General features: G+C 46.1%; 1 protein-coding gene across 1 annotated transcript; it reads left to right on the top strand.

The window, feature by feature from the left end:
* Positions 1 to 8,549: 8,549 nt before the first annotated feature.
* On the top strand, positions 8,550 to 12,890 carry TIMM8A (translocase of inner mitochondrial membrane 8A). Its single transcript, XM_073573075.1, has 2 exons — positions 8,550 to 8,771; positions 11,646 to 12,890. Exons 1-2 carry the CDS (start codon positions 8,673 to 8,675, stop codon positions 11,805 to 11,807), a joined length of 261 nt encoding a protein of 86 aa, XP_073429176.1. The 5' UTR covers positions 8,550 to 8,672; the 3' UTR covers positions 11,808 to 12,890.
* Positions 12,891 to 22,594: the final 9,704 nt, after the last annotated feature.

A 22,594-nucleotide genomic window follows, 5' to 3' on the forward strand; every position in this document is an offset into this window, starting at 1 on the left:
CACTATGTGATGCTATATATGGCACATAATGCTGTGTGATGTCACTATGTGATGCTATATATGGCACATAATGCTGTGTGATGTCACTATGTGATGCTATATATGGCACATAATGCTGTGTGATGTCACTATGTGATGCTACATATGGCACATAATGGTGTGTGATGTCACTATGTGATGCTTTATAAGGCACATAATGCTGTGTGATGTCACTATGTGATGCTATATATGGCACATAATGCTATGTGATATCACTATGTGATGCTATATATGGCACATAATGCTGTGTGATGTCACTATGTGATGCTACATATGGCACATAATGGTGTTTGATGTCACTATGTGATGCTTTATAAGGCACATAATGCTGTGTGATTTCATTATGTGATGCTATAAATGACACATAATGCTGTGTGATGTCACTATGTGATGTTATATATGGCACATAATGTTGTGTGATGTCACTATGTGATGCTATATATGGCACATAATGCTGTGTGATGTCACTATGTGATGCTGTATATGGCACATAATGCTGTGTGATGTCACTATGTGATGCTATAAATGGTACATAATGCTGTATGATGTCACTATGTGATGCTATATATGGCATATAATGGTGTGTAATGTCACTATGTGATTCTATAAATGACAAATAATGCTGTGTGATGTCACTATGTGATGCTATAAATGGCACATAATGTTGTGGGATGTCACTATGTGAGGATATATATGGCACATGATGCTGTGTGATGTCACTATGTAATGCTAGAAATGACACAAAATGCTGTGTGATGTCACTATGTGATGCTACATATGGCACATAATGGTGTGTGATGTCACTATGTGATGCTATAAATGGTACATAATGCTGTGGGATGTCACTACGTGATGCTATATATGGCACATAATGCTGTGTTATGTCACTATGTGATGCTATATATCGCACATAATGCTGTGTTATGTCACTATGTGATGCTATATATGGCACATAATGCTGTGTGATGTCACTATGTGATGCTATATATGGCAAACAATGCTGTGTTATGCCACTATGTGATGCTATATATGGCACATAATGCTGTGTGATGTCACAATGTGAAGCTATATATGGCACATAATGCTGTGTGATGTCACTATTTGATGCTATATATGGCACATAATGCTGTGTGATGTCACTATGTGATGCTGTAAATGGTACATAATGCTGTGTGATATCACTATTTGATGATATATATGGCACATAATGCTGTGTAATGTCACTATGAGGTGCTATATATGGCACATAGTGCTGTGTGATGTCACTATGTGATGCTATATATGGCACATAATGGTGTGTGATTTCACTATGTGATGCTATAAATGGCACATAATGTTGTTTGATGTCACTATGTGATGCTATATATGGCACATAATGCTGTGTGATGTCGCTATGTGATGCTATATATGGCACATAATGCTGTGTGATGTCACTATGTGACGCTGTAAATGGTACATAATGCTGTGTGATGTCACTATGTGATGCTATATATGGCACATAATGCTGTGTGATGTCACTATGTGATGCTGTAAATGGTACATAATGCTGTGTGATGTCACTATATGATGCTACATATGGCACATAATGGTGTGTGATGTCACTATTTGATGCTTTTTATTTCACATAATGCTGTGTGATGTCACTATGTGATGCTATATATGGCACACAATGCTGTGTGATGTCGCTATGTGATGCTATAAATGGCACATAATGTTGTTTGATGTCACTATGTGATGCAATATATGGCACATAATGCTGTGTGATGTCGCTATGTGATGCTATATAGGGCACATAGTGCTGTGAGATGTCACTATGTGATGCTATAAATGGCACATAATGCTGACTGATGTCACTATGTGATGCTATATATGGCACATAATGCTATGTGATGTCACTATGTGATGCTATATATGGCACATAATGCTGTGTGATGTCACTATGTGATGCTATATATGGCACATAATGCTGTGTGATGTCACTATGTGATGCTATATATGGCACATAATGCAGTGTGATGTCACTATGTGATGCTATATATGGCACATAATGCTGTGTGATGTCACTATGTGATGCTATATATGGCACATAATGCTGTGTGATGTCTCTATGTGATGCTATATATGGCACATAATGCTGTGTGATGTCACTATTTGATGCTATTTATGGCACATAATGCTGTGTGATATCACTATGTGATGCTACATATGGCACATAATGGTGTGTGATGTCACTATGTGATGCTATATATGGCACATAATGCTGTGTGATATCACTATGTGATGCTACATATGGCACATAATGGTGTGTGATGTCACTATGTAATGCTATATATGGCACATAATGGTGTGTGATGTCACTATGTGATGCTTTATATGGCACATAATGCTGTGTGATGTCACTATATGATGCTACATATTGCACATAATGTTGTGTGATGTCACTATGTGATGCTATATATGGCACATAATGGTGTGTGATGTCACTATGTGATGCTTTATATCGCACATAATGCTGTGTGATGTCACTTTGTGATGCTATATATGGCACATAATGCTGTGTGGTGTCGCTATGTGATGCTATATATGGCACATAACGCTGTGTGATGTCACTATGTGATGTGATATATGGCACATAATGCTGTGTGATGTCACTATGTGATGCTACATATGGCACATAATGTGTGTGATGTCACTATGTGATGCTATATATGGCACATAATGCTGTGTGATGTCACTATGTGATGCTATAAATTGCACATAATGCTGTGTGATGTCACTATGTGATGCTATATATGGCACATAATGCTGTGTGATGCCACTATGTGATTCTATAAATGACAAATAATGCTGTGTGATGTCACTATGTGATGCTATAAATGGCACATAATGTTGTGGGATGTCACTATGTGAGGATATATATGGCACATGATGCTCTGTGATGTCACTATGTAATGCTAGAAATGACACATAATGCTGTGTGATGTCACTATGTGATGCTACATATGGCACATAATGGTGTGTGATGTCACTATGTGATGCTATATATGGCACATAATGCTGTGTGATGTCGCTATGTGATGCTATATAGGGCACATAATGCTGTGAGATGTCACTATGTGATGCTATATATGGCACACAATGCTGTGTGATGTCACTATGTGATGCTATAAATGGCACATAATGCTGACTGATGTCACTATGTGATGCTATATATGGCACATAATGCTATGTGATGTCACTATGTGATGCTATATATGGCACATAATGCTGTGTGATGTCACTATGTGATGCTATATATGGCACATAATGCTGTGTGATGTCACTATGTGATGCTATATATGGCACATAATGCAGTGTGATGTCACTATGTGATGCTATATATGGCACATAATGCTGTGTGATGTCACTATGTGATGCTATATATGGCACATAATGCTGTGTGATATCACTATGTGATGCTACATATGGCACATAATGGTGTGTGATGTCACTATGTGATGCTATATATGGCACATAATGCTGTGTGATATCACTATGTGATGCTACATATGGCACATAATGGTGTGTGATGTCACTATGTAATGCTATATATGGCACATAATGGTGTGTGATGTCACTATGTGATGCTTTATATGGCACATAATGCTGTGTGATGTCACTATGTGATGCTACATATGGCACACAATGTGTGTGATGTCACTATGTGATGCTATATATGGCACATAATGCTGTGTGATGTCACTATGTGATGCTATAAATTGCACATAATGCTGTGTGATGTCACTATGTGATGCTATATATGGCACATAATGCTGTGTGATGCCACTATGTGATGCTATATGTGGCACATAATGCTGTGTGATGTCACTAAAAAAAATTTGAATCCCACCCTTGTATATATATATATATATATATACCGTGGGGCAAAAAAGTATTTAGTCAGTCAGCAATAGTGCAAGTTCCACCACTTAAAAAGATGAGAGGCGTCTGTAATTTACTTCATAGGTAGACCTCAACTATGGGAGACAAACTGAGAAAAAAAAATCCAGAAAATCACATTGTCTGTTTTTTTTCATTTTATTTGCATATTATGGTGGAAAATAAGTATTTGGTCAGAAACAAAATTTCATCTCGATACTTTGTGATATATCCTTTGTTGGCAATGACAGAGGTCAATCGTTTTCTGTAAGTCTTCACAAGGTTGCCACACACTGTTGTTAGTAAGTTGGCCCATTCCTCCATGCAGATCTCCTCTAGAGCAGTGATGTTTTTGGCTTTTCGCTTGGCAACACGGACTTTCAACTCCCTCCAAAGGTTTTCTATAGGGTTGAGATCTGGAGACTGGCTAGGCCACTCCAGGACCTTGAAATGCTTCTTACGAAGCCACTCCTTCGTTGCCCTGGCGGTGTGCTTTGGATCATTGTCATGTTGAAAGACCCAGCCACGTTTCATCTTCAATGCCCTTGCTGATGGAAGGAGGTTTGCACTCAAAATCTCACGATACATGGCCCCATTCATTCTTTCATGTACCCGGATCAGTCGTCCTGGCCCCTTTGCAGAGAAACAGCCCCAAAGCATGATGTTTCCACCACCATGCTTTACAGTAGGTATGGTGTTTGATGGATGCAACTCAGTATTCTTTTTCCTCCAAACACGACATGTTGTGTTTCTACCAAACAGTTTCAGTTTGGTTTCATCAGACCATAGGACATTCTCCCAAAACTCCTCTGGATCATCCAAATGCTCTCTAGCAAACTTCAGACGGGCCCGGACATGTACAGGCTTAAGCAGTGGGACACGTCTGGCACTGCAGGATCTGAGTCCATGGTGGCGTAGTGTGTTACTTATGGTAGGCCTTGTTACATTGGTCCCAGCTCTCTGCAGTTCATTCACTAGGTCCCCCCGCGTGGTTCTGGGATTTTTGCTCACCATTCTTGTGATCATTCTGACCCCACGGGGTGGGATTTTGCGTGGAGCACCAGATCGAGGGAGATTATCAGTGGTCTTGTATGTCTTCCATTTTCTAATTATTGCTCCCACAGTTGATTTCTTCACTCCAAGCTGGTTGGCTATTGCAGATTCAGTCTTCCCAGCCTGGTGCAGGGCTACAATTTTGTTTCTGGTGTCCTTTGACAGCTCTTTGGTCTTCACCATAGTGGAGTTTGGAGTCAGACTGTTTGAGGGTGTGCACAGGTGTCTTTTTATACTGATAACAAGTTTAAACAGGTGCCATTACTACAGGTAATGAGTGGAGGAAAGAGGAGACTCTTAAAGAAGAAGTTACAGGTCTGTGAGAGCCAGAAATCTTGATTGCTTGTTTCTGACCAAATACTTATTTTCCACCATAACATGCAAATAAAATGAAAAAAAAACAGACAATGTGATTTTCTGGATTTTTTTTTCCCAGTTTGTCTCCCATAGTTGACGTCTACCTATGATGTAAATTACAGACGCCTCTCATCTTTTTAAGTGGTGGAACTTGCACTATTGCTGACTGACTAAATACTTTTTTGCCCCACTGTATATATATATATATATATATATATATATATATATATATATTTGGTGTGTACTGAAATGTACAGACCAAAGTTTGGACACACCTCATTCAAAGAGTTTTCTTTATTTTCATGACTATGAAAATTGTAGATTCACTCTGAAGGCATCAAAACTATAAATTAACACATGTGTAATTATATAATTAACAGAAAAGTGTGAAACAACTGAAAATATGTCTTATATTCTAGGTTCTTCAAAGTAGCCACCTTTTGCTATGATTACTGCTTTGCACACTCTTGGCATTCTCTTGCTGAGCTTCCAGAGGTAGTCACCGGAAATGGTCTTCCTACTGTCTTGAAGGAGTTCCCAGAGATGCTTAGCACTTGTTGGCCCTTTTGCCTTCACTCTGCGGTCCAGCTCACCCCAAACCATCTCGATTGGGTTCAGGTCTGGTGACTGTGGTGGCCAGGTCATCTGGCGTAGCACCCCATCACTCTCCTTCTTGGTCAAATAGCCCTTACACAGCCTGGAGGTGTGTTTGGGGTCATTGTCCTGTTGAAAAAGAAATGATGGTCCAACTAAATGCAAACCGGATGGAACAGCAGGCCGCTGCAAGATGCTGTGGTAGCCATGCTGGTTCAGTATGCCTTCAATTTTGAATAAATCCCCAACAGTGTCACCAGCAAAGCACCCCCACACCATCACACCTCCTCCATGCTTCTGTGGCGCCCCTGAGGCTCAGTCGCCACAGAGGTACTGCACCTCCTCCTGAGGTGTGGTGCCCCACCATCCAGGTAGGTTGGAGGCTCCTGACCACGCTCCAACACTCGCACCCCACACAACACAGTAGTTCAGCAAAGCCACATTGTGGCTCCCTGCTTGGAGTGTAGCAGAGCACCTTTGGTGGCTCCCTGCTTGGAACACGAAACGTGCTGGGAGGCGGGTGGAGTTGAGAACACATAAAAGAGCAGGAATGTTTAGGATTACAGGTCAGTCTGGGAGAGGAAGCCACTCAGAGAGGAGTGAGGAAAGAAGATCCCTGAGAGAGGGATGGAGGAAGGAGGTGCTGCAGCAGACCTCAGTACCTGGGTCTGCTGGCACGGGAAAGGAAAGAAGGAGAAAGACATTGAACTGAAACCTGATCTTCCATAAGAGAGAGAGATTAGTTTGGAACGAAGGAGTAAAAGGGAACAGAGGACGTGGGTTAGGAGAGAACCCTGCCTAGAAGTTGTAAGCGCAAGGCCAGGGCCCGGTCCCTGAGGTTGTATGGATGCAAATGGTCCTGCAGCAGACACCGGTGGAGTAGTGGGCTGTAAATGCAGTACTCCCATCTGAGACTTGGGGGCACAACAGCAACTTGGATAGTGAGCCGGGACTTAGTAGCGAGGAGTCCCTGAAGCAGGTTACAGCTGTCTGCCGTACAAGTAGAGTTCTTGGGAACATCTGTCAGGAGGCACTCCAGTGTAACTCAGTACTAGGAGATCTTCACACTTAAAGGCGCTATAAGAGACATTCAGAAAGGCACATGTTGGCAGAGCGTTGGAAGGGAACATTCCATCTTACCTGGAGGTAGATTGAGCCTCTGACCCGGAGGACACAGTACGGAGGCAGGCACCTGTGTGTACTACAGACTGTGAATAAAGCTTTGGAACTACAAGCCCTGGTGTTCTCCATTTATTCTTGCGTCAACACACCCAGCACCGCTACATCTGGGTACCAGCTTCTACACCGCTTGTGCCTCTCCTCTTCCCCCACATCTACACTGCCCTGGGGCTACAGCTTCACCTGTGGGGAGCTTCACCATCTTGGCTGCAACACACCACCAGCTCCAGAGGATCTGCACGCAGCGTCGGCTCAACATCTCACTTGCCGAACACGACAGGTGGCGTCACAAACTATTCCATTCACTACATTCTACCATTCAAACTCCCCCTATTAATTGGGCGCCCAGGGCCACGGACCGGGTCCCCGCTGCTGTGACACATTCCGTTGACACCAGCCGGTACCGAGTACCCCACAGCCCTGGGAGGGTGACCCACTTCACGGTGGGAACCAGGCATGTAGAGTCCATCCGTTCACCTTTTCTGCGTCGCACAAAGACATGGTGGTTGGAACCAAAGATCTCAAATTTTGACTCATCAGACCTAAGCACAGATTTCCACTGGTCTAGTGTCCATTCCTTGTGTTCTCTAGCCCAAACAAGTCTCTTCTGCTTGTTGCCTGTCCTTAGCAGTGGTTTCCTAGCAGCTATTTTAGCATGAAGGCCTGCTGCACAAAGTCTCCTCTTAACAGTTGTAGAGCTGTGTCTGCTGCTAGAACTCTGTGTGACATTGACCTGGTCTCTAATCTGAGCTGCTGTTAACCTGCGATTTCTGAGGCTGGTGACTCGGATGAACTTATCCTCCGCAGCAGAGGTGACTCTTGGTCTTCCTTTCCTGGGGCGGTCCTCATGTGAGCCAGTTTCTTTGTAACGCTTGATGGTCTTTGCCAATGCACTTGGGGACACTTTCAAAGTTTTCCCAATTTTTTCTTGCCATAATACAAATTCTAACAGTCTATTCAGTAAGACTATCAGCTGTGTATCCACCAGACTTCTGCACAACACAACTGATGGTCCCAACCCCATTTATAAGACAAGAAATCCCACTTATTAAACCTGACAGGGCACACCTGTGAAGTGAAAACCTTTTCCGGTGACTACCTCTTGAAGCTCATCAAGAGAATGCCAAGAGTGTGCAAAGCAGTAATCAAAGCAAAAGGTGGCTACTTTGAAGAACCTAGAATATAAGACATATTTTCAGTTGTTTCACACCTTTTTGTTAATTATATAATTCCACATGTGTTAATTCATAGTTTTGATGCCTTCAGAGTGTATCTACAATTTTCACGGTCATGAAAATAAAGAAAACTCTTTGAATGAGGTGTGTCCAAACTTGTGGTCTGCACTGTATATAGGCTTCATACATCTACTATAAAGGAATAATGAATTAGTTGTAAAATGTGCATGGGATTCTACCACAAGGTGGCAGTAGCGAAGCAGAGGACACCAAGATGGCCGCGACATCAGGCTGCGCGCAGTGTGGGATAGACTTCCGGTACCGGAGCGCACTGAAGGTCACCGTGTGCTCTGCAACATGGCGGCTGCGGACCCGGAGCTGCAGAGTTTTATTGAGGCAGAGACTCAGAAGCAGCGGTTCCAGGGCCTGGTGCATCAGCTGACCGAGCTGTGCTGGGTATGTTAGTGCCGCCGGCTGTGTGAGGAGCGCTGCTGCGTGCGGTGATGGCAGCTCCCGCCCTGGAGGGCACTGGTGGCGGATGGGTTCGTGCTGTGCGGTGTATGACACATGTCGCCTCCTTATACCACAGCGTTGTCATGAGCAGCTGCTGCAGATCGGCCCTGTTCACACTGTCCTATTCCCATCACTGTAATCTCTGACAGCAGCATTAGTATGGCTGATCCCCACGGGGCGTCACTCGGGGCAACCATCGGTCACTGCCATTGTAGGATGTGAGGAGTTGCTCCATCTGTTAGGTGGGCGTTAATGTCTCCACATACCGCTATAGTGAAGTACTGCAGTCTGTAGCACAAGTGATTAGACAGGTAAGTCCATACGAGGAGTGAGGACAAAACACGTCAGGCCCCATCGTCCTCGTGGTGTCACACTCCAGTGTCACGTCCTCAGGGTTCTGGGGTGTCACAGTCCAGTGTCCACGGCCCGTCCTCCGGCGTGTCACAGTCCAGTGTCCACGGCCCGTCGTCCGAGCTCTGGGATGTCACAGTCCAGTGTCCACGGCCTGCCCTCAGGGCTTCGGGGTGTCACAGTCCAGTATCCATAGCCCGTCCTCCGAGGTGTCACAGTCCAGTGTCCATGGCCCATCCTCCGAGGTGTCACAGTCCAGTGTCCACGGCCCGTCCTCAGGGCTCCAGGGTGTCAGTCCAGTGTCCTCGGCCCGTCCTCAGAGCTCCGGGATGTCAGTCCAGTGTCCACGGCCCGTCCTCAGGGCTTCGGGATGTCACAGTCCAGTGTCCACGGCCCGTCCTCAGGGCTTCGGGATGTCACAGTCCAGTGTCCACGGCCCGTCCTCAGGGCTCCGGGATGTCACAGTCCAGTGTCCACGGCCCGTCCTCAGGGCTCCGGGATGTCACAGTCCAGTGTCCACGGCCCGTCCTCCGAGGTGTCACAGTCCAGTGTCCATGGCCCGTCCTCAGAGCTCCAGGATGTCACAGTCCAGTGTCCACGGCACGTCCTCAGGGCTCTGGGGTGTCACAGTCCAGTGTCCACAGCCCGTCCTCAGGGCTCTGGGATGTCACAATCCAGTGTCCATGGCCCGTCCTCAGGGCTTCGGGGTGTCACAGTCCAGTATCCATGGCCCGTCCTCCGAGGTGTCACAGTCCAGTGTCCATGGCCCGTCCTCAGAGCTCCGGGATGTCACAGTCCAGTGTCCACGGCGCGTCCTCAGGGTTCTGGGGTGTCACAGTCCAGTGTCCACGGCGCGTCCTCAGGGTTCTGGGTTGTCACAGTCCAGTGTCCACGGCGCGTCCTCAGGGTTCTGGGTTGTCACAGTCCAGTGTCCACGGCCCGTCCTCAGGGTTCTGGGTTGTCACAGTCCAGTGTCCACGGCCCGTCCTCAGGGCTTCGGGATGTCACAGTCCAGTATCCATGGCCCGTCCTCCGAGGTGTCACAGTCCAGTGTCCACGGCCCGTCCTCAGAGCTCCGGGATGTCACTGTCCAGTGTCCACGGCGCGTCCTCAGGGCTTCGGGGTGTCACAGTCCAGTGTCCACGGCGCGACCTCAGGGCTTCGGGGTGTCACAGTCCAGTGTCCATGGCCCGTGTTCCGAGGTGTCACAGTACAGTGTCCATGATCCGTCATCAGAGCTCCGTGGTGTCACAGTCCAGTGTCCACAGCGTGTCCTTGGGGCTCCGTGGTGTCACAGTCCAGTGTCCACGGTGTGTCCTTGGGGCTCTGGGGTGTCAGTCGAGTGTCCACGGTCGCATCCTCGGGGCTCCAGGGTGTTAGGTGGCTGTGACCGAACCCTTAGAGCAGTCCCCAATGCAGACCCAGTGTCAGATCAACCCCAGGTCTGCAGGTAAAGTGTTGTTCCTGGTGGCAGGATTCCAGTAAATGGGCTCTCCAGTGATGACTTATTGATACGTGGGGCGCCGTCTGCTGGGACTCGCACTGATCCCTGTAATCCCTCAGCTCCACTCATTCATGTGGCTGCTGAGCGCTGCGCTCGCCTATTTCCGGCAGCCCCATATAGAATGGAGATGTAGTCGGCACCTAACCTGCTGCTCCAAAGTGGATAAAAGTTCCCTTATCGACCAGTGCGGTGTCCCAGTGGTCACACAACCACCCATCAGCAAGTTATCACCTACCCTGGCTTTCATCCCTTTAATCTGTTGGATGTATTCTGTGTCAACATTGGACTTAGGCAGAATGCTGGCCCTCGCTATGGTGTAGCCTAATGGGCCTAAGGGGTTCTCCAGGCTTGGGGTACAAAGCTTTGGTCGCTCTGACTGCAGATTTGTGAATCCTCGCAGTGTGCAATGTCAGGATTCTCCGGCGTTGGGCGTTGTCGGTCATGTGAGTGTAACTTTGCTATTGTCACATGCTGACTAGATACGTCTGGAGTTGTTGAAATCACTTGTATTGAGCGAGGCTGCGCCCAACTAGTCAGCATGTCATCGCATGGAGAATCTTGACTGTACATTGTCATATAAAGTGACTGCAGACTTGTGACCACAAGCCGGGGCAGACCCAGAAGCCATTGATAGGCCTATCGCTGTGATGGCTCCCTACAATACATCCTGATAATGGCATGAGGAGAGATGGGAAGGAGCCACCTTGAATCTGCGGGGCATTGCATTACTCCATCTGTGTATATAATACGAATGTGATACAATAATAATGCTGTTAACCCTGCGAGAGCATATCGGGAGCATAGGACTATGAAGTGGACCCTGCCATGGCTGGGTCCCACCCTATAATATAGCTTTGTTTCACACTCTGTGTCAGATATCATGCTGTGTAGTGAGTATTTCCGCTGAGTTATGGGCTAGCAGTGTAACTCATGATTAATAATTGTGTTTTCCATTTTTCCAGGACAAATGTATGGAGAAACCAGGACCAAAGCTGGATGCCCGATGTGAGGGCTGTTTTGTGAACTGTGTGGAGAGATTTATAGACACCAGCCAATTTATCCTAAACCGATTAGAACAGACTCAGAAATCTCGGGGAGCCTTCTCTGAAAGCCTTACAGACTGAGGACTAAATTTCTTGTAGAACATGTCTGCCATTCAGGAGCGTCCTCAGCCGGCCACACGTGACCAAGCTGCTTCGGTTTGTGAACTACTTATGTTGCCTTGAAAAAATAATCTGACCCGTCCGCTGAAACCCCGAGGCTGGAGACTTGCCAAAGAACATCAGAGGTCCACAGTGCGGCGGCGGCGGAGGTCACTACGGAGAACGTTATCCTCGCTTCATTTCTGAATTGCGATTGTTCTCGATTGTATTTTATTTTAAAGGGATTGTTCACCACTCTGACAAATCCTTCTCAATTGCTATATTTTCCCATGTAAAATAAAAACTGCCTATACTCCGGTGGCGGTCCCAGGCTCGTGTGACATTGTTACATGAGCGATGCATCCAATCAGCGGCCACTTGACTCTCACTGCATCCAATCAGCGGCCACTTGACTCTCACTGCATCCAATCAACGGCCACTTGACCCTCACTGCATCCAGTCAACGGCCACTTGACCCTCACTGCATCCAGTCAGCGGCCACTTGACCCTCACTGCATCCAGTCAGCGGCCACTTGACCCTCACTGCATCCAGTCAGCGGCCACTTGACCCTCACTGCATCCAGTCAGCGGCCACTTGACCCTCACTGCATCCAGTCAGCGGCCACTTGACCCTCACTGCATCCAGTCAGCGGCCACTTGACCCTCACTGCATCCAGTCAGCGGCCACTTGACCCTCACTGCATCCAGTCAGCGGCCACTTGACCCTCACTGCATCCAGTCAGCGGCCACTTGACCCTCACTTCCATTGGACATAACTGACATTCGGAGAAGTTGAGGAGCAGCAGCAGCTCTGACTTCTTCCGGATATGATCTTCATCCAAAGGAAGTGAGAGTGCAGCGCCCGCTGACTGGCTGCAGGGCTCACATGGCGTAACAGCGTCGCTGGGGTAGCATTGGGGGAGGGGGGTTGTACAGGCTGCTTTTATTTTACATGGTGAGATATAGTAATTGAGAAGGGGTTGTTGGAGGAATGGATGAACCCTTTAACCATACATAAATATGTATGAATGGCTGCTCATCAAATAAAAGAAATGCCTATTTTCATATTCTTCCCATTTTTACACAGTTGATCCCTAAACATCCCCGAGTTGTGGTAATACTCCCTGTATGAGCGCTCTCTGTGTAGAAGACACCGCACAGGATCCGATGTGTGATCGGCCCGATGAGCAGCGTGTTTGTGGTGATGGGGTGAGCGGGGAATTGCAGTAACTCAAGTCTAATATTTTTGGCTTGTTAGGTATTCCATCACTTTTGAACAAATCTATTGCACGGGTGTAGTAGAAAAATGAACTGTGATTTATTATTTTGTATTATTATGATGTAAAAATAGTATGCTGGAGATGGACTTGCAGATATAGGGATGAAAAACAGACCATTTTTCCTAGCTTGTATCTGCAGTGTGAGGCTCCACTACGGCCTGTTTTGTTTTATTCCCTGCCCCTAGTAATATACTCGCCAGGCCCCTACTCTTCATGGCTCCGCTTTGCCATCTTGTGATCGCAGCTCCTGGCTGGCAGTCAGAGGTAACTGTCCCACGCTCTCAGTGTAAATCTATGAGGATCTCGTTCTGACTCTCTTAGACTTACATTGCCTAGCAAATACTGGGGCGATGCAGCAGATCATAACCTGCAGAAGATGACCGGAGCGGCGCAGAGAACAAGAAGATAATGGAGGCTGGTGAGTATAAGACTAGGGGCAAGGAACTTGCATTAATGATACCACACCGGCAGTGAACGAAGAACAAAAACCCTGTAGTAATAGGATTAGACAATGGTGTTCAGATTTAGACGCATCTTGATTTTTCCGATAAATTACATGCTCATTTTCAGACTTCTGTTAGGAACATATAATTGTCATATGTTCCTAACAGAAGTCTGGAAATGAGCAGTATGTAATTTATCGGAAAAATCAAAATGCGTCTAAATCTGAACACCATTGTCTAATCCTATCCTCAACCCCAAATGACTCCAGAGACAACAAAATGTAAAACCTTATTAATATTCAGTGATGTTAAAGAGGTATTCCCATATCCAAGATCTTATCCCAATATGAAGTAGGTGTAATAATAGAAAATACCTCCAATTAGAAATGTACTATAGTTCTTCTGATTTGCTATGTTGCTTACTTCATGTGCAGGGCATTGCAGTAGCATGGGTATCCATGGTTACGATCACTCACATAGTGACAGTTGTTAGTGGAACTAACCATGGATACCTAAGCCACGGCAATGCCCTGCATATGGGGTAAGTGACGTAGCTAATCAGAAGAACTATACTACATTTCTGATTGGAGGTATTTGCTAATATTATTACACCTACTACGTGTTGGGATAGGATATTGGAGATAGGAATAGTCCTTTAACCCTTCTCTGTTGCAGCCAATATTTCAAATTGGGAGTCAAAACTCAGTTCTGCCTTTTGGGTTGTTTTCATTGTTCAGTAAAAATGGCAACATGGTACTTCAGGACAGTATCAAGCTTTGTTGTTGTTATATAACAAGTGGTTTAGAAAACTCTGAATGATAGAACTTGTGTTTCTCTTCACGGTGATAATTGTATGCAATAATCTTAAATTTCCATCGATCACACTATAGCGGGTGCAGCAGTACCAAATATGTTCATTTGCTTTAGTTCTTTTTCAATTTGGAAAAGGAGGGTAGTGACCATTTATTTTTTGTGCACCTTTACGTCTCACTCCCTAGTCCCTGTAGGTGACCTGCATTTGTTCTTTCTTCGTGTGTGTGTGTGTGCGCATGCATATATATCTAATATATAAAGCTCAAAATGTGTGTGTGTATGTCCAGGCTAGGCATCCGCACCGTCGCAGCTACAGCCACAAAATGTGGCACAGTCACATGTCTGGACCCCGAGAGCGTCCTAAGCTATGTTGTGAGGCAAAATTTTAACCCAGCGCGTTCCAATTCACCAAACAATTTTGCCCCTATCTACATAATGGAGAAACAATGTGTGCGTATCAAGCCCCGTCCCTCATTATGATGTCACAATGGTTGCCATGGCGACGCTGATGTCGTCATAGGTTGCAAGCCCCGCCACTCATTATGATGTCATAATGCCCCTATCTACATAATGGAGAAACAATGTGTGCGTATCAAGCCCCGTCCCTCATTATGATGTCACAATGGTTGCCATGGCGACGCTGATGTCGTCATAGGTTGCAAGCCCCGCCACTCATTATGATGTCATAATGGTTGACTATGGGATGGAGGATGTGTGATGGGTATATGGGCATGGGATGGAGGATATGTATATGGGCACAGTACTATGGGATGGAGGATGTGTGATGGGTATATGGGCACTGGACTATGGGATGGAGGATATGTATGATGGGTATATGGGCACGGGACTATGGGATGGAGGATGTGTGATGGGTATATGGGCATGGGACTATGGGATGGAGGATATGTATGATGGGTATATGGGCACGGGACTATGGGATGGAGGATGTGTGATGGGTATATGGGCATGGGACTATGGGATGGAGGATATGTATGATGGGTATATGGGCATGAGACTGGGATGGAGGATGTGTGATGGGTATATGGGCATGGGACTATGAGATGGCGGATATGTATGATGGGTATATGGGCATGGGACTATGGGATGGAGGATATGTATGATGGGTATATGGGCACGGGACTATGGGATGGAGGATGTGTGATGGGTATATGGGCATGGGACTATGAGATGGCGGATATGTATGATGGGTATATGGGCATGGGACTATGGGATGGAGGATATGTATGATGGGTATATGGGCATGGGACTATGGTATGGCGGATATGTATATGGGCACAGTACTATGGGATGGAGGATGTGTGATGGGTATATGGGCACTGGACTATGGGATGGAGGATATGTATGATGGGTATATGGGCACGGAACTATGGGATGGAGGATGTGTGATGGGTATATGGGCACGGGACTATGGGATGGAGGATGTGTGATGGGTATATGGGCATGGGACTATGAGATGGCAGATATGTATGATGGGTATATGGGCATGGGACTATGGGATGGAGGATATGTATGATGGGTATATGGGCATGGGACTATGGGATGGAGGATATGTATGATGGGTATATGGGCATGGGACTATGGGATGGAGGATATGTATGATGGGTATATGGGCATGAGACTATGGGATGGAGGATGTGTGATGGGCATATGGGTACTGGACTATGGGATGGTGAATATGTATGACGGGTATGTGGGTACGGGACTATGGGATGGAGGATATGTATGATGGGTATATGGGCATGGGACTATGGGATGGAGGATATGTATGACGGGTATATAGGCACGGGACTATGGGATGGAGGATGTGTGATGGGTATATGGGCACTGGACGATGGGATGGAGGATATGTATGACGGGTATAGACATGGGATGGAGGATGTGGGATGGAGGATGTGTGATGGGTATATGGGACTATGGGATGGAGGATGTGTGATGGGTATATGGGCATGGGACTATGGGATGGAGGATATGTATGATGGGTATATGGGCACGGGACTATGGGATGGAGGATGTGTGATGGGTATATGGGCACGGGACTATGGGATGGAGGCAATGTATGACGGGTATATGGGATGGCGGATATGTATATGGGCACGGGACTATGGGATGGAGGATATGTATGATGGGTATATGGGCATGAGACTATGGGATGGAGGATGTGTGATGGGCATATGGGCACTGGACTATGGGATGGTGATGGTGACCCTCTCATCCCTCGGCATCACAGACTTGGCCCTCTCCTGGATCTCATCATACCTAACAGACCGGACATTCAGCGTCTCCCACTCACACACCACCTCCTCACCTCGCCCCCTATCTGTCGGAGTCCCACAAGGTTCAGTCCTTGGGCCCCTGCTGTTCTCTATTTACACCTTTGGCCTGGGACAGCTCATAGAATCTCATGGCTTTCAGTATCATCTTTATGCTGATGACACACAGATCTACATCTCTGGACCAGATATCACCTCCCTACTAACCAGAATCCCTCAATGTCTGTCCACTATTTCATCCTTCTCCACTAGATATCTGAAACTCAACATGGACAAAACAGAATTCATCATCTTTCCCCCATCTCACGTGACCCCCCCTACGAACCTATCAATTACAGTAAATGACTGCCCACTCTCCCCAGTCCCACAAGCTCGCTGCCTCGGAGTAATCCTTGACGCTGATCTCTCCTTCAAACCACATATCCAAACCCTTTCCACTTCATGCCGACTTCAACTCAAAAATATTTCACGCATCCGTTCATTCCTCACCCAAGAATCTGCAAAAACCCTAGTCCATGCCCTCATCATCTCTCGCCTTGACTACTGCAACCTCATGCTCTGTGGCCTCCCCTCAAACACTCTCGCACCCCTCCAATCTATTCTAAACTCTGCTGCCCGACTAATCCACCTGTCCCCCCGCTATTCCCCAGCTTCTCCCCTCTGTCAATCCCTTCACTGGCTCCCAATTGCCCAGAGACTCCATTACAAAACCCTAACCATGACATACAAAGCCATCCACAACTTGTCTCCTCCATACATCTGTGACCTCGTCTCCCGGTACTTTCCTGCACGCAACCTCCGATCCTCACAAGATCTCCTTCTCTACTCCCCTCTTATCTCCTCTTCCCACAATCGCATACAAGATTTCTCTCGCGCATCACCCCTACTCTGGAACTCTCTACCACAACATATCAGACTCTCACCTACTATCGAAACCTTCAAAAAGAGCCTGAAGACCCACCTCTTCCGACAAGCCTATAACCTGCAGTAACCACCGATTGACCAAACCGCTGCACGACCAGCTCTACCCTTGCCTACTGTATTATCACCCATCCCTTGAAGATTGTGAGCCCTCGCGGGCAGGGTCCTCTCTCCTCCTGTACCAGTTATGACTTGTATTGTTTAAGATTATTGTACTTGTTTTTATGTATACCCCTCCTCACATGTAAAGCGCCATGGAATAAATGGCGCTATAACAATAAATAATAATAATAATATGTATGACGGGTATGTGGGTACGGGACTATGGGATGGAGGATATGTATGATGGGTATATGGGCACGGGACTATGGGATGGAGGATATGTATGACGGGTATATGGACATGGGATGGAGGATGTGTGATGGGTATATGGGCATGGGACTATGGGATGGAGGATGTGTGATGGGTATATGGGCACGGGTCTATGGGATGGAGGATGTGTGACGGGTATATGGGCACGGGACTATGGGATGGAGGATGTGTGATGGGTATATGGCACTGGACTATGGGATGGAGGATATGTATGACGGGTATATGACATGGGATGGAGGATGTGTGATGGGTATATGGGCACGGGACTATGGGATGGAGGATGTTCGATGGGTATATGGGCACGGGACTATGGGATGGAGGATATGTATGATGGGTATATGGGCACGGGACTATGGGATGGAGGATATGTATGATGGGTATATGGGCACGGGACTATGGGATGGAGGATATGTATGATGGGTATATGGGCACGGGACTATGGGATGGCGGATATGTATGATGGGTATATGGGCACGGGACTATGGGATGGCGAATATGTATGATGGGTATATGGGATGGAGGATGTGTGATGGGTATATGGGACTATGGGATGGAGGATGTGTGATGGGTATATGGGCACTCGACTATAGGATGGAGGATATGTATGATGGGTATATGGGCACTCGACTATGGGATGGAGGATAATTATAATTTGCTATAACTAACCACAGTTAGTTACTATGCCCGGGCAGCGCCGGGCTCTTCAGCTAGTATATATATTGCAGCATATGTAATAGAAATACCGATCTCAGCAGCTCATGGGAATATAAGATGGTAGTGACGGGGGAAGGCAGAGGGGATTACGGAGATGCTCCCAGTGGTTTTCTGTCTCTGGGTCTATTTTCAAATCTCCGCAGCATTAGAGCAGCACTTGTAAGTCCTGACCTACGAGGTATGCACTATAGAATTAACTTCTTCACAGCTTTAGTGCTCATACTTACTTGCGAGTCTCTCGCATGCGCCGGCACTGGGACCGTAGCGTGCAGCTACGTAGAAATACATGTAGCCGCATGCTCCGGTCCGAGTGACGGTGGCAGTGCCAGGTTTTCATGAAAGAGACTCACGTGAGTATGAGCCCTTAGACGTATAGGTATGTCCAAGGTCGTCTACCCCACTTTGATGATGCTCTGGTGCGGAGTCCGCATCTTTCACCGCACGTGACAGGTGGCCTGATCATCTGTCACCTGCCTCTAACAGCCACGGGTGGAATCGAGATGCACCTACGGCTGTTAACGAGTGCGCCGGAAGCGCATCATAAGACCCTTGGCAAATGATAGCGGGACGACAATGGGTTGGCATGACAGCCATCGGTCTGCAGAAAAAACCCATGGCCGGCATTCATAGGAGACTATCATTTCTGCTACACATAGGGCTGAAGCCCTGCTATGTGTAGCACAGGTAATTGGATGAACGCAGCTTAAAGTCTCCTAAAGGAGCAAGTAAAAAAAAAATATTTTTAAAAATATTTAAAAAATACGTTCAAATCACCCTATTTTGCCTCACTCAAAATAAAACACACACATTTGTTATAGCTACATTCAGAAATATACAATCTATCAAAATGCAATAATGAGCGATCAAAAGATCATATCTGCACCAAAATGGTATTAAGAAAAACCTCAGCCCAGGGCACAAAGCCCTCACCCAGCCTCAGATCCTGGAGACGGTACAGGTCTCGGAGAATGGCTACTTTTTTTCACCACCTAAAAGGAATCTGTCAGCACATGTGACCCATCTATACTATTAATATGGCCATACAGGTTCTAGACTGCTGAGAACAGTCCGCCACTGAGTGTGTCTCATCAGATGTAGAGAAATCCTCTTATTTCTTCATATAAGTGACCTCTTCCAGGCTCTGGGCGGATGGTGCCTGGAAGATAACTCTGCCTCCAGAGCTTACTTTACATGACGCCAGGGGGATTCAGAAGTGTGCGGTCACACAGGGTGACTGCAGACTTGTCATTTACATCAGACAGACACCTTCAACTATTCTTCAAGTCATAATTATGGTAGTACTACATTTTATATAGTTATGTTTTACTATACTTTTAAAATTTGTATGAGGACTTTTTTTTTTTTTGCAGGACGACGTAATTTTCTATTGTAGACAACATACAATTTTTATTTTGCTTTATGGAAACCGGGTTAAATAATAGACAACATGCAATTTTTATTTTATTTTGCTTTATGGAAACCGGGTTAAATAATAGCTGCAATATTTTCACAGGCGGGTAACAGTATAGCTTCATACAGCACCAGTGCAGAAAGTTTGCGAAGACAAATGTAGCAATCAAAAGTCTGGTGACAATGCTCTTTGGCTATGATGAACACTTTATTTCTGTGAATCATTTCACTAAAAGAAGTGATAACAAGGAAAACTTATCTGCATATTCTCCATTTACTGTTTGATGTTACAAACCTTGCTCATACTCCAACAATCCAAGGCACCGGGTATCTTCCTTCCACAAAATTAAGTCTATTGACACCAGTGTACACACAGGAAAATTAGCAACGTTTCAGCAATGCAGGGCCTTCGTCAAGAAAAAAGTGCACGGATTTTTGGAATACATTCTAAGCCAAACACCACAGCCTCATACAGTGGGTTGCAAAAGTATTCACACAAACTTTGGCATTGTTAAAGGGGTTGTCTGGGCTTTTCACATAATCTCAGTACATATCTGGGCTGCAGAATTATGACAATAAGTAATTTACTTTCTGTCTTAGTTTGCACGGTTTTCTAGATATTCTGAACAGAACGTCCAAGGAGGGGGGGTGTTATGGCATTGAAATGAGAACTAGTTGTAACCTCTTACTCTACTCCAAACCTGCCCTCTATAGCAACAACCCCACCCTCCATAGTTACAGGCCCTCCCCGTCCACATGAAGCCCTCATCACATAGTAACAAATCCTCCCCCTCTAGAAGCCTCAGTGCAAAGAGCAGACCACCCAGCTGCTCCTCCCCCAGACACACGCTGAACAGTGTTCTATGGAAAGAAACTAGTGAGGAGGGAAAATCGTCCTGTATTCTGGGCCACGCCATGATTACAATACATAACTCATTATCAGTAATTCCTTCCCTCACTGTCCCAGGCTGCTGGCAGCAGTGAGAACAGAATGTGTGATGGCCAGTGATGGGGGTCTGCAGCCTATAATCTGCTCAGGGGATGGCAGTCACTGATGTAATCTGTTGTGTGACAAAGCCTCTGCTGTGTGAATGAGACAGCTCTGTGTCACTGATATCTTCACACAGCAGCAGATTTGGTGCAGTGTATTTGTGAGCACTGTGTCTCTAATGACACAAATACTGATGGGAGCAGCCTGTCCAATCAGCAGCTGTAACAGTGTGAAGTGTTGGGGGGTGTATGTATGTATGTATTGTGCTGCTTTCACAAATACAGGATCACTGCTGTGTTCTTTCCAATGCTGGAATGATGATAAAGATGAGTGCTGGTGCAGTTTACTGCCAGCCAATGAGTGGGTGGAGCTTGCTGGGAGTTTGGTGGAGCTTCACACATACACTGCACCAAATCTGCTACTGTGTGAAGACATCAGTGACACAGAGCTGTCTCATTCACACAGCAGAGGCTTTGTCACACAACAGATTACATCAGTGACTGCCATCCCCTGTGCAGATTAGAAGCTGCAGACCCCCATCACCGGCCATCACACAGTCTGTTCTCACTGCTGCCAGCAGCCTGGGACAGTGAGGGAAGGAATTACTGATAGTGAGTTATGTATTGTAATCATGGAGTGGCCCAGAATACAGGACGATTTTCACTCTTCACTAGTTTCACTTTCCATAGATAACTGTTCAGTGTGTGTCTGGGGGAGGAGCAGCTCTCTGCACTGAGGCTGCTGGAGGGGAAGAATTCGTTACTGTGTGTTGAGGGCTGCTTCATGTGGACGGAGAGAGCCTGTAGCTATGGAGGGTGGGGTTGTTGCTATAGAGGGCATGTTTGGAGTAGAGTAGGTTACGACCAGTTCTCATTTCAATGCCATAACACACACCCCCTTGGACGTTCTGTTCAGAATATCTAGAAAACCGTGCAAACTAGTGACAGAAAGTAAATTACTTATTGTCATAATTCTGCAGCCCAGATATATACTGAGATTATGTGAAAAGCCCGGACAACCCCTTTAACCTGGAATTTCAGTTTTGTTTTTTTTTTAGGGTTTCCATCAGTTCACGTAAAGAACATGCCGACAACTTTGAACATTTGGTTTTCTTTTTATTGTGAAGCAAGCAACAAATAGGACAAAATAACTGAAAACTTCATTGTGCATAACTATTCACCCCCCATGAAGTCAGTACTTTGTTGTGTGTCCTTTTGCAGCAATTACAGCTACAAGTCGCTTTGTATAAGCCTCTATGAGCTTTCCACCTCTGGACACTGGTATTTTTGTCCATTCCTCAAGGCAAAACTTGCTCCAGCTTCTTCAGGTTAAATGGTTTCCTCTGGTGAACAGCGATCTTCGCGTCTGACCACAGATTTAATTAGATTAAGGTCTGGACTGTGACTAGGACACTCCAGAACATTTACACGTTTCCCGTTCTGCCGCTCGAGTGTTGCTTTAGCAGTATGCTTTGGGTCATTGTCATGTTGGAAGGTGAACCTCCATCCTAGTCTCAAATCATTGACAGACTGAA

Source organism: Dendrobates tinctorius, unplaced genomic scaffold, assembly GCF_039654945.1.
Source record: "Dendrobates tinctorius isolate UK_male_01 unplaced genomic scaffold, ASM3965494v1 ptg000034l, whole genome shotgun sequence".
Taxonomy (NCBI): Eukaryota; Metazoa; Chordata; class Amphibia; order Anura; family Dendrobatidae; genus Dendrobates; species Dendrobates tinctorius.